This window comes from Tasmannia lanceolata, unplaced genomic scaffold (assembly GCF_043159265.1).
Source record: "Tasmannia lanceolata isolate RefF3 unplaced genomic scaffold, GAP_Taslan_0.1 ptg000026l, whole genome shotgun sequence".
NCBI lineage: Eukaryota > Viridiplantae > Streptophyta > Magnoliopsida > Canellales > Winteraceae > Tasmannia > Tasmannia lanceolata.
In genome coordinates this window covers 3,052,223-3,066,928 of record NW_027518703.1, presented here as the reverse complement: position 1 = coordinate 3,066,928, position 14,706 = coordinate 3,052,223, and the positions used below count along the sequence as shown (strand labels likewise).

Here is a 14,706-nt window from a genome sequence, read left to right as displayed (position 1 = left end):
TGTAACCAGGTAGCGAGTCTAGATTTCTGGTTGATTATGGGTCCTAGATCCCACATCTAGGTGGCGACTCTGTCAGTCTCTTTCGTGTGGAATTCGGATTGCCTTAGTGATCCTAAGTTCACAGGAAAGACGAAATCAATAATAAAATGCACACGCCAATTGCGTGGGTACGAGAGACCAAGAGAGAGCGTGCGGCGGCTCGCGCCCCACGCCCCTCTTGCGGGATCGGGTACCACAGAATGTTGATTTCTTTGATTTGAAATCAAATTTGGGTTTGGAAGTTTAGTAAACTAGAATGATCTAAGAGATTTGAGGTTGGCTGATTGAGATTACATGATTTTGGGCAAGATTTGGGAGGGAAAAAAAGAGATTTGGTGTATTTTTGGCAAAACATGGGCGGAAATATATTCGGAGTGAGAGAACTGTCGATGTTAGGGCCCGATGCCATTCGTCGTAAATTCGATGGCTTTTTGGGTTTTTGTTTACTTAAAGAGTAGGGTGGCAAGGGTAGTAAATATTGTCAAAATCAAGGGTATTTTGAATGCTTTAGAAGAGGCTTACAGGAACTTATCAAATCAATATCTTGAAAGCATGAAGTTTTTCAAATCCTTGTGTTTGTATTATTTGCATTTGCATGAACAGAGCCCATATGCACACATAGAGATGCACAATTGTTTGTCAGTTTTGGGAAGTCATTGTTGTTGTATTAGACAAAGGGATGATCCGGTCTGAAGCACATACAGCTAAACTTCTTCTGTATGCGCTATTCACCAGGTTTTTGTCACAATCTGATGATGGTGTTGAATGGGACCTACCATCTGATTGAGAAATGGACCCATGCCTTTTGAACATGTTTGTGTAAGCTTCACACCATGTGAGTGCATTACCACATGGCCTCAATCTAGCAAAGTTGATTTTTTTATATTTTAGTATATGGCTTGGTGCTACAATAAACTTCTACAGTTTAAAACACCTATCCAATTCTCTACCGCAAACTGGAATTTCAATATAGATATCCGTCTTAAATGGTTCTGTTAATATAGTTTTCAGTTTTTCACAATTGAATCTGTAAGTGTACAATTGCTCATGCGATAGTTACTTTCTAAGTGTCAGGTGACTTTCACAGATTTTCCAAACTTATTTGAGGTAAATAGTCTAACCCAGCTTAAAAACCATAATTGGTTTTGACAAAACTTTTGCTAGTATTTGTGAAGAAAAAGCAAAGCATGCGATATTGTAAGATGATATTAGATTTTGTATGTGAGGCTAGAATTATAACTTTCTTCATATGTTGCTGATCTACTATTTGCAGGTCGCTATACGAAACATAAGGAGAGATGCAATAAAAGCTTATGAGAAACTTGAGAAGGTTTGCATCTTGAATTTGCCTTTCAAAGCTTTGAATATACAATTTCTTTTTATTCACTTGTTCTCATTTATTTGCTTAACAACCATTCCTCCTTTCTTGTTATCTTTCTTATATTGTGCAGGAAAAAAAGCTCTCCGAAGACAATGCGAAGGATTTGTCGAGTGATTTTCAGGTACCAAATTGTCTTGTGCTTCATGGGTCGATAATGTCATAGTTGCTGCAGATTTTCTGTTTTTTTTTAACTTCTACTCTTACGCTTGGCCTTTTCTTTCATTGATTAAAGCCCTATGTGCCAAAGTATTTTGTATCCTCAGCCTTATGCACAGGAGAGTACTTCCAACACTCAAACTTTAACAATTTGGTTGTCATGTTTTCCTGTACTACATATTCGTGTCTGGTCTTAGTAGCCATTTCAAAAATTCAAATTACATCATTGTCTTATCTCAATATAGTGGATATCTAGAAAAATTCCATTGCCATTCACAGTACCCTTAAGGTATCTCAACACTCTTAATGCTCTCTAGTGGGCGTTTCTTTGGATGAATGTGTATAGCTGCTCGCCCTCCTATCATGTAGGTCAAAATTAGGGGCAGTTTTCTTCTCAAAATTTTAGATATAAAGTTTTAGGTGTCTTTTATTGCTTTACAGTATGTTATGATGATCATCATATCATCCGCCCGCAGATATATAATTACACCTTCATTTTATTATCAAATTGGTAGTACAAACACTTGGTAGATCTAAAATGGCGTCATTGTCCTCCACTGGTCATTCATATTACTAATTGTTCTCTGGCTGATAGATTTTTAGCCACATTCACTTGAAATGATCTACTTTCCCGTAAGATTCACTGAAAAAGTTGGTCTTTCCTTTCTCATTCTTACACAATGGACATTGTCATATAAGACTTCTAGCAAGTAGCAACGTAAGTTCTTTCTCTAAGAAATTATCACAAATAGCATAAGAGTTGATGGTTTGGATCTGTACAATGGGAGAGTATTCATGTACGATCTGTCTTAATTCAATTCATTCTTGACTGACTGCAGATATCCTATTTATTGCAGTGCAAACACTTGGTAGATCCAAGTATTTTCATTGCGTAAATCATTCAAATCGTTCACATTCTATCAACTGATAGAGCCTTCTCTTCCTTCCTGCATGAACCATCTCTAACTCTCCAATTGTTTTCCTCCGAAAGGTAACTTTCCAAATTCATGAGCCATTTTCACTGTCCGAATGGTTTGAATCAGTGTTTCAAAACATGAATGCGGGTCTAAACACGGCCAAAGTAAATTCTAGTTGGATTGGCACGACAAGGCCAAGTAGTCGATTGACGTGGTCATAACTTGGGAGAGTCCAAGGAGTTTTGATTGACTTTGGTGGGCATAACGCAGACTTGGACAGGAAAACGGCAAAGGTAAAATGGAGTTGACTCGGGGGAGTTTTGAAACTACTGTATGGTTTGAATGCACATCAATTTTGGGCACCCAATCAATAGGTAACTCTTGGATCGGTCTTATGCTAAAAATCACAGTGAGTGGATGTTCATAACCACCAAATCAATTGCCAGCTGGAGATGGTCAGTAGACTTATGGACAATGATCCAAAATACATTGATTGGAGATTTTGTTCATAATAATATTCGATAGCTGCAATTTTTGGGCTGTGATTCATTTAGGAGGATATATCCATAGGACAGTGGAGATGATTTGCATGTGGAACAGCAGATACTGAAACTTTATGCATCAATTTTGGTGATTCATTCATACCCAAGATCATTCATCAAATGTAAAATTTAAAAATGAAATAGATAATGTAAAAAAATAATTCGCATGGTAACAAGGATTGGAAGGGCATCCTCTCAAGGTTTGGAATTTCTTGGGTTTTCCCATCTAAGGTTGGTCTTGGGTGCCCAGGAAGAAAAAAGGAAAAAACCTTTGGGAAGTATGTCTTTTAGGCACTTTTTGGGTTCTTTGGAAAAAGAGGAATGCAAAAGTGTTTGAGGGTGTGTCCAAATCATCCTCCTCCTTATTCATCAAGGTAATAGCCTTGACCATTACCTGGGTAAAAAGCCTTCCTCCTTTCCGTTTTATCTCGGCTTATGATTTATGAGTGGGGTGGAAGGAAATTTGTTTTAGTGTTGAGAGGCACCCTACTATAGTGCAGGAATGGCAACCACCGTCTCAAGGGATGTTGAAGTTGAACTTTAATGGATCCAGTCTGGGCAACCCGGACCCGCTGGTATAGGAGGTATGCTCAGGGACAATGGAGATAGAGTTTTGTGGGCGTTCTCAGGGCCCATTGGGACAGCGGACGCCAGTGAGGCTGAGGTACGAGCTGTTCACCAGGGGATTAAAAGATTGGGAAGGGAGAGCGACTCTCTCAACACAATCCGTTGGCTCAGAGGATCCATTGTTCCCTCTTCGCGTTTTGATCATTCTTTTGATGAGATTCAAGATAAAATTAATGGATGGTCTGTCATTTTTATGCATGTTAGGAGATCAGCGAATAGCGTGGCTGACTGCCTGGCTAGGGAAGATGTAGAAAAGCAAGCTTGGAATTTTTTTATTTTTTGCCTCCATGAGTTTAGGCCTTTGTTATTCAGTTTTTGTATTTTCCTTTCTTTTTCTTCATTCACTGTAATTTTGGGGTTGTCCTCCCCAGTTCTCCTTGTTATGAATGAAATTTGCATCCATTCAAAAAAAGAAAAGGAAAAGACATTTGTAAGATACCTTGCAACACCATCCTGCCCACATGTCATCATATCTGCCAATGGGTTGGCCATCTCCCATCAGCCCAAAATACATAGCAGGGCCTATGAGCTCCCTGTTAAACCCTAGGTTCATTCCACACATTGGAAACAGTGTGCCTTTTGGTATTGTCAGCACAGCATCAACATACCTGTATCAAGGAGAGAAATACATAAAAAATGCTCCCTATAATGCCCAAAGTCAAAGACTTTCTGAAAGTCCTTAAGCCTCCATGGATTTTTAGAGTGGATTTAGTATAACAATTTTACAGTTTCTGGTTTATTTTTTTTTCCTTGAAGTAGGATTTAAAAAGTGGGTTCATATTGAGACTAAGTTAGAAAACTTCTCTATAATGTGTTGGACATGATATATTTAGTGCTGATTTTGTTAAATAACATTTGATTGCCAGTTTGGCATTTCATTTGGGAGCTCTACAACATGAAACCATGTTCTATGAACTCCACAAACATGTACATATTAATCTTCTAAGAATATGGTGAGCCGTTCCACATTCGTGACAAATTACTAGCAACATGATTTCAACTCTGTGCTTCGAGCAGGTGAACTTTTAGATGAACGTGGGCTATCAAAACATCTGACAGATGGTGGCACAGTTTTTCCAACCATCAGTATTAGAGTGATCAATCATTATTTCGAGAGATACAGTCCAAAGCTGAAAAGCTAAGTGGGCTATTGGGTAAGTGATCTAAATATGATTCTCAAAGTTGCACGATTCACCTATATGTTTGTGTTCAAGGTGTTGATTGGAATTCAAAACCAAACCAGTTTTCATGCTTGATTGGAGGTACATGTGCTAGGGCATTTAAAATTGGAGCTCCCTCAACAGTGTAGGAATAACAAAGTTATGCAATCTAACACGAGGTTGATTGGAGTGACACAGATCCAGTTGGGGAGATCGTGAAAAACATGCATTTTAGAGGGTATATAATGCAATCCAGGTGATTGGGATTAAGAAGAACATTGTCACAAGGAGAGCAATTCAATGGTTCACAACTTTTAACTTATTCTTAGCAACGAACCATACAAACAGAGAATGTTGACTTATCGTAATAATTAACCCGTGCTAATTCCTCAAACTTGAAATGTTAGCATTTTACCTTGGTAAGTTCATGATACTTGTTGAATCGAGTGAATGATTCTAAACCTTAATGAGTTTGAGGTTGTACTGTAGGGTTAATATGGTGACCAAGCATCTGTTTCAGCCTAGATCCTCTACAGAGAAAATTAAATAAACAGGGCCTACATAGGGGTTTGAAGCCTCGCAGAAACTATTGTAATAATATATCGGTAAACAATATGGAATGATTAGATTTCCTTTACAAACTAGTGAAGTCATATCGTAGTTCGAGAGAATTGCCATGAAGTCATGTCACAGTTCTATGGAATTGCCATAGCAATCCTGATGTCTCAAGAACAATAACAACATTTTCAGCCAAAAAACATCTTTGCATAACTTGTAATGAATAATTAAGCTAAAATTTCTTGAAGGAGCTTAAAGAAGATCACCCCATCAAAATGAAGTAGATAATAGATGTAAATTCATAAGAAAATTCTAATTTAAGAACGAGCAAGCCCTGCCAGGTTTGGTAAAGTTGATTTAAAGTAAGCATTCACCCAGTGTTCCTATGTATCTCATTTAAATTTATTCTTTTTAGCACATGGGGTATGGTTTTATATTTCCTACTTCCTACCAATCGCCATTAATATTATTTTTGGTGGATTTATAGTCAATACATCCTACTGGACATGAGATATTTCCAGGTGGATATTGTAAAGGTTCTAATTGTATATAACATGAGATAGTATAGTTTTTGGTTTTTATAAATGTGATGTGTATATAACAGGTTCTAATTGTAAAACAGGTTATGTATCAAACAAATTTGTTATTCCCGTGTTTTGGGATCTGCTGAAAATTAAATTTTTTTTTAAAAAACTGTAACTTTTAGCGGCGGTCTAAACCGCTGCTATATTGACGAGCCTAGACTCCTAAGAGTTGAAAACAGTAGCGGTGATATCCGCTGCTAAATAGTTCCATACACAAGCGGTCCATGTAGCAGCAGTGAGAACGCAGCTATAACATATAGCGACACGAGATTTAGTAGCGGTTATTTAACCGCTACTAAATGTAATGGTAGCAGTTAAGCCTTCTTTCAGCAGCGGTCTTGCCCGCTGCTAAAAACCATTTTTGTTGTAGTGTTTGTAATTTTCAGTCCAATAATCAGCTTTGGACTTAAGTTGGTTTGAGAAGTGCAAAAATCCAAAATTAAAAGGGCCTAAATGTTCATTTGGGATTGTGTCAACCGATTGACAGTCCAAAACTGATTATTGGATTCAAAATTTTGTTTAATTTTGAGTCCAATAATTTGTTCGGGGCTCACATTTAGGCCCTGTTCATTTGATATTTTTATACTGTCTGCTCATTGTTCATTGAATAGATATTTTATTATATATCTATTCAATAATTTGTTGTATATTTTATTCCAATAATCTGTTCATTGTTCTTTTAATAGATTTAAGAATGTCTTCATCCGGTGCTAGTGTGACACCTCCTAGCGATGAAGATGTCTCGAAGCCTTTGTGGAAGCATGTGTCGAGATTTGATAAAGATCCTAAAGGTGGAGGGAATGTGAAGTAGCAGTGCAATTATTGTCAGAAGAATTTTAGTAGCTCGTACACAAGGGTTAGGGCACACTTGTTAAAGATAGCCGGACAAGGAATCAGAGCATGTCCTAAAGTGAAGACGAGTGATCTAGTTGCTATGCAAAGGATGGAGGAAGAGGCCAAGAAGATTATGAAGCAAAATGCTCCCAAGAAAGTGGCATTGCCGCCATCGTCGAGTACTGGATCATTGGGTTGCACAAGTATGTTTGTGGCTCCAAGTTATGATTTGAAGAAGAGAAAGACAAGTGGAAATGTGAGTGCACTTGAAAAAGCTTTCAACATGGCGGCCCGTGATCAACTACATGCCGAGATTGCTAGGATGTTTTACTCCGGTGGCTTGCCCTTTCACCTAGCAAGAAACCCATACTATGCTAGTTCCTACACTTTTGCCGCCAACAATGCACTTCGGGTTATTTGCCTCCGGGGTACAACTTGCTTAGGGCAACTCTACTTCAAAGAGAGAGGGCTAATATTGATAGGTTGTTGCAACCTATTAAAGACACGTGGAGGGAGAAAGGCGTGAGCATTGTTAGTGATGGATGAAGCGACTCACAGAGGAGGCCTCTCATTAACTTCATGGCGGTATCGGAAGGTAGACCTATGTTTCTTAAGGCGATAGATTGTTCGGGGGAGACAAAAGACAAGCATTTCATTGCTAACTTATTGAAGGAAGTCATTAATGAGGTTGGACATGATAAGCTTGTCCAGGTAGTTACCGATAATGCTCCAAATTGCAAGGCGGTCGGACAACTTGTTGAAGCTCAATTTCCTTCCATATTTTGGACCCCGTGTGTGGTGCACACACTCAATCTTGCTTTGAAGAACATTTGTGCGGCAAAGAATATGGAAGTAAATCAAATTGCTTATGGAGAATGTAGTTGGATCTCGGATATTGTGGGAGATGTCATTCTAGTGAAGAATTTCATCATGAATCATTCGATGAGATTGGCCATATTCAACAACTTCAATAGTTTGAAGTTGCTTTCCGTTGCCGAGACTTGCTTTGCTAGTGTTATTGTGATGCTTAAGAGATTTAAACTCTTAAAGCAAGGTCTACAATCGATGGTGATTAGTGACAAATGGAATTGCTATCGAGATGATGATGTAGGAAAAGCAAAGTTTGTGAAAGAGAAGGTGTTGGATGACATTTGGTGGGATTCTATCGATTACATACTCTCTTTTACATCTCCTATGTATGACATGCTAAGAGAGTATGACACGGATAAGCCTTGTCTTCATTTGGTTTATGATATGTGGGATACGATGATTGAGAAAGTGAAGACGACAATATCTAGGAAGGAAGCAAAGAGAAAAGAAGAAGAGTCTAGCTTTTATGAAGTGGTGCAAGAAATTCTTTTTGATTGTTGGAACAAGAGCAACACTTCGCTTCATTGCTTGGCTCATTCATTGAATCCAAGATTAGGTGACTTCAAATTTTATTTAGATTAATAGTTATGTTCATTGTGAACTTTATTTCCTACTTTTAACATGAAACTAAATTATTATTTTTATTCTTGAAGGTATTACAGCGAAGAATGGCTTAGTGCCGGTTCAAATCGTGTTCCTCCACATAAGGATACAGAGATTTATGCAGAGAGGGTAAAGTGCCTCAAAAGGTACTTTCCCAATTCAGCAGATCGCACGAAGGCTAATGTGGAGCCCACTTCTTTATGAAGTCTGGATTATTCAATGACGTTGATTCCATCAATGACCGAGCTACTTTAGAGCCTCATGATTGGTGGGCTGTCCACGGTACGTGTGCTTCAATGCTTCAAAGCTTAGCTTTGAAGCTTCTTATGCAGCCTTCTTCTTCATCTTGTGCCGAGAGGAATTGGAGCACTTACTCCTTTGTGCATTCTTTGAGAAGGAACAAGATAACTCCACAACGGGCTCAGGACTTGGTTTTTGTTCATAGTAATCCTCGTCTTCTATCAAGACGATCTCCACAGTATGCATAGGGAGAGACGAGGATGTGGGACATAGGTGGAGATTCATTTGACTCTTTTGAGAATGTTGGGGTGCTTGAAGTTGCTAGCCGGATTTAGAAGCCGTTGTTTTTACCGATGATGTAGATGATGATATTGGAGATGAGGCGATGGACATTGTATCTAATGAATGATGCGATCGTAACATTTTGTACTTAAAGTTGGAACTTATGAAATATGGAACTTATGAAATATGGAGTAATATTAGAGTTTACTATTTTGGTGATATTAATTGTAATTTGATTGTTCTTTAATTTTTTTTAATTTTTATAAATATATAATAAAATAATAAAAAATATTATTATATTTAACGTAACTGAACATACCCGCACCTAGGTTTTTGGAAAATCACGTACCCGTGTACCCGTGTCGTGTCGTACCCGTGCTTCTTAGATGTGGACGGTACTGTAATTTTTTTAAAATTACGTACATATAAACACACAGTATTAAAAAAAAGGGAAAATTACATTTACACCCCCTCTAGTTTCTGACACATCCACTTCCACCCCTATAGTTTAAAACGTGACAAATACACCCCTGTAGTTTCAATTTGTTTAAGGTAGGCCCCCTCAGCTGAAGGTTCATCCATAGATTGAAGGGTTAGGATGATCCGATGGAGCTGATTTTTTGGGCACACCCTATTTATGTCAGGACCCATCAAATGAACGCTTTGGATCATCCAAACAATGTGGGCCCACATTATTTGGATGATTTTTTGGTAGTGTTTGGATTCGGGTATGGGCCCACATTATTTGGATGATCCAAAGCGTTCATTTGATGTGTCCTAACATAGATAGGGTGTGCCCAAAAAATCAGCTCCATCGGATCATCCTAACCCTTCAATCTATGGACGAACCTTCAGCTGAGGGGGCAAACCTTAAACAAATTGAAACTACAGGGGTGTAATTGTCACGTTTTAAACTATAGGGGTGGAAGTGGATATGTCAGAAACTAGAGGGGGTGTAAATGTAATTATCCCTAAAAAAACCATCAAGCTAGGGGCTCTACTGTGGAAAAGAAAAACGTTGAACATAACTAAAATATATTTATTTAAGGATTAAATTTTCAAATGAATGCTATCAAATGACCAAATAATTCTTATTTTAAAGAGAGAGATTTTGTAATGTCTAGATATCCACTTCTCAAATAGTAAAATCGAAGTCATTTTATAAAAAAAAAAAAAAAAAAAGTAAAATCGAAGTTTACACTAAGCCTAAGATCCACAACCAAGGTAGAAGAACAAACCACAAGCAAGAGAACAAAGTTTCAAAACAAGAAAATAGGGCAAGTTAGCTCTTTCCTTCAAGAACAAGCTTGCACACTAACATGCTTAGGGAATTGGTGGTGGGTTTAGAGTTCCAAGTGGAGTTTGAATTTGACATAGGTAGGAAGTGGGAAAAGATGGACCAACCATGTGTGTTTCACACATGTGCAAGCTAGACAAAGTGACCAAAATGCTCTTGAACACAAAATACATTTTTGTCCTCACTACAACTCACAAAATAAAACAAAATTTAAAATAAACAAAATGATTTTCTGAAAAATACACTTCAAATTTAACACTCCCTTTTAGAGGTTTTTTTTTTTTGGAAATAAGTCCAACCTTATCCCTTAGTAGCAGCTCAAACGGTCCTTTGGAAAATGATGCGGTAAAGATGTTGGCAATCTTCTCTTCGCTCCTCACTTCCGTCACACCAATTGTCCAATCTAATAGCTTTTCATGAATGAAATGGTGCTCGATCTTAATATGCTTTGTTCTTGCATGACAAACCGGATTTTTGGCAAGTGAGAAATTATATGATGCCCAACCGTCAAGTCCTATGAAGGTGGTACTTCAAAAGTATCACCCTTGATATTTGATCCAACAACAGCCTCTTAAAAAGTGGGCTGCAGTTGGATCAAATATCAAGGGTGGTACCGTTTTGACGGTACTTCATGGTCGGGTGGCGAACGGGATTGGGCTAGAGATAGGGGTGTACTGCGTGGCTGGTTGGCGGGACACCGAGGCAAACTTTTGACATTGCTCATACTTTTTACGAAATTTTGTGCATCGCCTAAGATAGTTGGCCAAAAGAATCCTCGACGGAGAATTTTATGAGCCAGTACGTTGCCCCCTGAGTGGTCTCCACATATGCCCTCATGTACCTCGCTCATGGCTCGGTCGGCGTCGGTGGGTCGGAGACATTTGAGGAGTGGCCATGAGAAGGACCGTTTGTATAGTATCTCGTCCTTCAAGATATATAGGGCGGACTTGGCCACGATTTTCTGTGCTTCCTTTCGATCGAGTGCATCTGCCCTCGCATTAAGTGTTCGGGGAATCTGTGTAATTTCAAATTCCTTAAAGAGGGAAATTTTTTGTCTTACCTTTTCCAGGTACTTCAACATCCTTTGGTCCTTCTCTTCATAAAAGCTGTTAATTTGCCTGACGATAAGCTAAGAGTCATTATGGGCTTTTAGTCTATTGGCTTCTAGTTCAAGGGCGAGTGAAAGTCCGGCAAGGAACGCCTCGTACTCAGCTTCATTGTTCAAAGCGTTGAAATCAAGCTTTAGGGCGTACTCGACCAGGAATTTATCAGGTCCGGCCAAGACTAATCCGACGCCGCTTCCGCCCGAGTTAGCTGATCCATTGACAAATAGCATCCAAGGGTATTGCTTGTCATGTTGTTTAGCTGGTGGCTCCTCTTGCCCCCCGGAGTCTTTGGTCGGAGCCGTGCATTCTATTATAAAGTCGGCAAACACTTGTGTCTTAATGACGGGACCGGTCCGTACTTGTATATCGAATTCGCCCAGCTCCACCGCCCAATTAATTAACCGTCCCAAAGTGTCGAGCTTTGTGATGGTTGGTCGGTAAAGACAACTATCGTGTGGGCTGGAAGTATATGGACACAATTTCTTGGCTACAACAACCACGGCGAATGCGAACTTCTCAATGTTCTGATACCTTGTCTCGGCATCGTGTAAGACTCGACTGACATAATATATGGGGTGTTCCATTTTTTGTTCTTGCCTGACGAGTACGGCATTGACGGCTACGGGGCTTACCGCTAGATAGAGGTATAACTCTTTATTCGACTATGGTTTCATCAATACTGGGGGAGATTGGAGGTACTGTTTAAGTTTTCCGAATGCCTCTTGGCACTCGTTCGTCCACTGAAAGTCTTTCATGTTCGTTAATATCTTGAAGAATGGGAGACATTTTTCAGCGGATTTTGACATGAATCGGCTTAATGCTGCAATCCTTTCTGCAACTCGTTGCACCTCATTAACGGTCTTTGGGGGAGTCATATCGAGTATTGCTCTTATCTTTTCTAGATTTGCCTCAATTCCCCACTGACTTAACATGAAGCCGAGGAATTTATCGGAGGTGACTCCAAAAGCGCACTTTGACGGTTGAGCTTCATTTTGTATTTCCGGAGTACTGAGAATGCTTCTTGGAGATCGGTGATGTGATTAGAAGCTTTTAAGCTTTTTACGAGCATGTCATCGACATAAACCTCCATGTTACGGCCAATCTGTAGAGTGATGATTTTGTTCACCAACCTTTGATCGGTCGGCCCTGCGTTCTTAAGACTGAACGACATCACTTTATAACAGAACAATCCTTATTCGGCGACGAAGGATGTTTTTGGGATGTCGGTGTAGATTCCCCATTTTGACCGTGCCCTAAACCTCCATGTTTGAGTAAAACCCCATTAAACTATTGTTTTAAAGCCCCAAATTTCACCCTAAGCAAGGTTAGGGTCCCACCAGGGTCCCTGCAAAATTTTGTCGAAATCCGAGTGCGTTTGCCTAGCGAACGAACCAAAGAAGTGTTCGTAGTGTAAACCAGAAATGGGGGTGAATTATCCTGGAAGGGACGAATTTGGGGGCAGAAAAGACAAGATGAAGCGCGCGCCCATCAATTATTTGCGCAAAACCGCGCGCCCATCACTAATAAAAGTGCCAATATCAGTGTTCTTTTTACTATAAATAGAGAAGCCTTCTTCGTTTTTTAGGATTTTTTATTCTTCATTTTCATTCAAAGATCTTAGAGAGAGAGAGAGAGAGAGAGAGAGAGAGAGAAAGGAGAAATCCCCAAATCTGAGAAAACCTAACCCCTTCTTCATCTTCTCCAATCAATCCAACCGGATTCCGGCCTAACTCCGGTCAATTTTCAGCCGGATTTTGTTGTCATTGATATTGCTTTACTTCCTCTGTTCTTCTTCTTAACATTGAAGCCTTAGATTCATCCTGTTAGAAACCCTAATCTTCACCATTTTCTAACTCAAAACCTTAGACTTTTACCTCCTTTAGATTCAATCTAAACCATAGATCTGGCCATGGCAATCCTAATTCTAGCTTACCTAACCTAGATCCCTCTCAGTCACTTGTTCTTTGTCATGGATTTGAGAAATGGAGGGAGTGAGAGATCTATTAGAGATTTAAGAGATTGAGAGAGAAGAGAACTGAAATAGAGTAGGAAGAAAGAGAGTGAGAGAGATCAAGAGATCATAGCAGAGAGAGAGAATTAGACTCCTTTCTTTGTATTCTGCCATCTTTTCCATCAAACATCACCAAAAGCTAGCGGATCTTCTTCAATTTCTGTCATCGTTCCCTTATCTCTGCAAACCCTAAGCATAGAGAAAGTGTTGAGAAGAGGATGTGACTGAGTGATTCGCATCTACTTTGGTCACTCGATCTGTTTTCGACAAGCGCTTTAATTCCAGTAGCAAGGGTAATTACAAGGAGTAAGACAGATAGAAAGGTTTAAGAGGTAAAAATCAAGCTCGGCATTTCTCTGTGAGTATGATGTATTTACATAAGTTCTTGAAGTTATTTATTTATTTATTTATTATTTTCTTCTAATTCTCTGCTTGTGTAAATATTCTCGCTTGAACTTGGATGTTTTAACATTGTTTTCCCTCATTTATAGGATTTTATAAAAGTATATTCATATTTGCCTAAGAATCTGCTGTGTCTTTTTTTATTTTAGGTTGTTCGGTAATTTCTATGCTTTTTTTTATTAATTAGAGATACAGTTTCTCCTAATCCTTATATGAGATCTACTGATTTCACTAGTTTTAGGTTTTTGATTTGTATGTGACTTTCAATCTCAGATTTGTTCTTTGATTTGTTCATTGCTACCTAAATTTTGTTTTTGCTGAGCTTGCCTCATGAAGAAAAGTATGAATCCTATTTTATTATATCCTTTGGTATCATTGAAGTTCAGGTAATCTTGTAGTACAAATTATGCAAATAATATTCTCATCATTGACCTCAATTTCAAGATGATTCCTTTTGTTGAATTTTTAGGATTTGTATAATCTGTATAGGTCCATAGCAGCTGAAATCAACATGTCATTTTCAATTAAATTTAGCATCATAAATAATATGACATGAATATGATATGAATAGGTAAACAAATCTAAGCATTGGGTGGTGGTGCATGTTTTTTGAGTTTAGGATAATTATTTTTTTGCGTCCAAACATATAGCTCTATTAGCATTTGGATGTTCTAATTGAAAAATGAATGATAGGATGATTAGTGTTATCAATGAAATATGGTAATGATCAGTATTATTGAAGTACAAAAGTTTATGTAGAAGCTTAGGTATACTCTGCTTCGGTTTAAAAATGGATGTTAAAAGTTAATCTAGTCAATTGAAAGTAAAAGTTGAACCGAATTTATTATATGTGTTTGTAATAGTATTAAGACATGTTCTGTTTTCCTTTGGGGATAGAATTATGATTGGAAATTTAATTCTTGTAAGATTCTATAAAGTTTTCCTAGATCAGTTTCATCTAATTTCTGAACATAGAAAGCTGTGAATCCAGTCATAAGGCTTGTTGTTGTTGAATGTATTGAAAGTTTCAGAAAAAGAAACTGTGTCCTTGAATCTGTCCTTCATATGGCTTGCGGTTTATGCATATTCCATTTGAA

The 14,706-nt window shown here is 38.4% G+C and overlaps 2 protein-coding genes and 1 long non-coding RNA gene across 4 annotated transcripts; 2 read left to right on the top strand and 1 right to left on the bottom strand.

The window, feature by feature from the left end:
• The first annotated feature begins 267 nt into the window (after positions 1-267).
• LOC143858805 (uncharacterized) lies at positions 268-4,810 on the top strand. Of its 2 annotated transcripts, none has more exons than XR_013239051.1 (4): positions 268-858; positions 1,313-1,369; positions 1,491-1,541; positions 4,680-4,810. It is a non-coding gene; the product is annotated as an uncharacterized LOC143858805 (long non-coding RNA). The 2 variants fall into 2 exon arrangements; XR_013239050.1 differs by having other exon boundaries at positions 268-874.
• Positions 4,811-7,377: 2,567 nt separating this feature from the next.
• LOC143858841 (uncharacterized) lies at positions 7,378-8,404 on the top strand. The gene is made up of 2 exons (XM_077369552.1): positions 7,378-8,224; positions 8,322-8,404. Exons 1-2 carry the CDS (start codon positions 7,378-7,380, stop codon positions 8,402-8,404), a joined length of 930 nt encoding a protein of 309 aa, XP_077225667.1.
• A 2,815-nt stretch (positions 8,405-11,219) lies between these two features.
• On the bottom strand, positions 11,220-11,780 carry LOC143858840 (uncharacterized). Its single transcript, XM_077369551.1, has one exon. It carries the CDS (start codon positions 11,778-11,780, stop codon positions 11,220-11,222), a length of 561 nt encoding a protein of 186 aa, XP_077225666.1.
• Between the last annotated feature and the right edge of the window lie 2,926 nt (positions 11,781-14,706).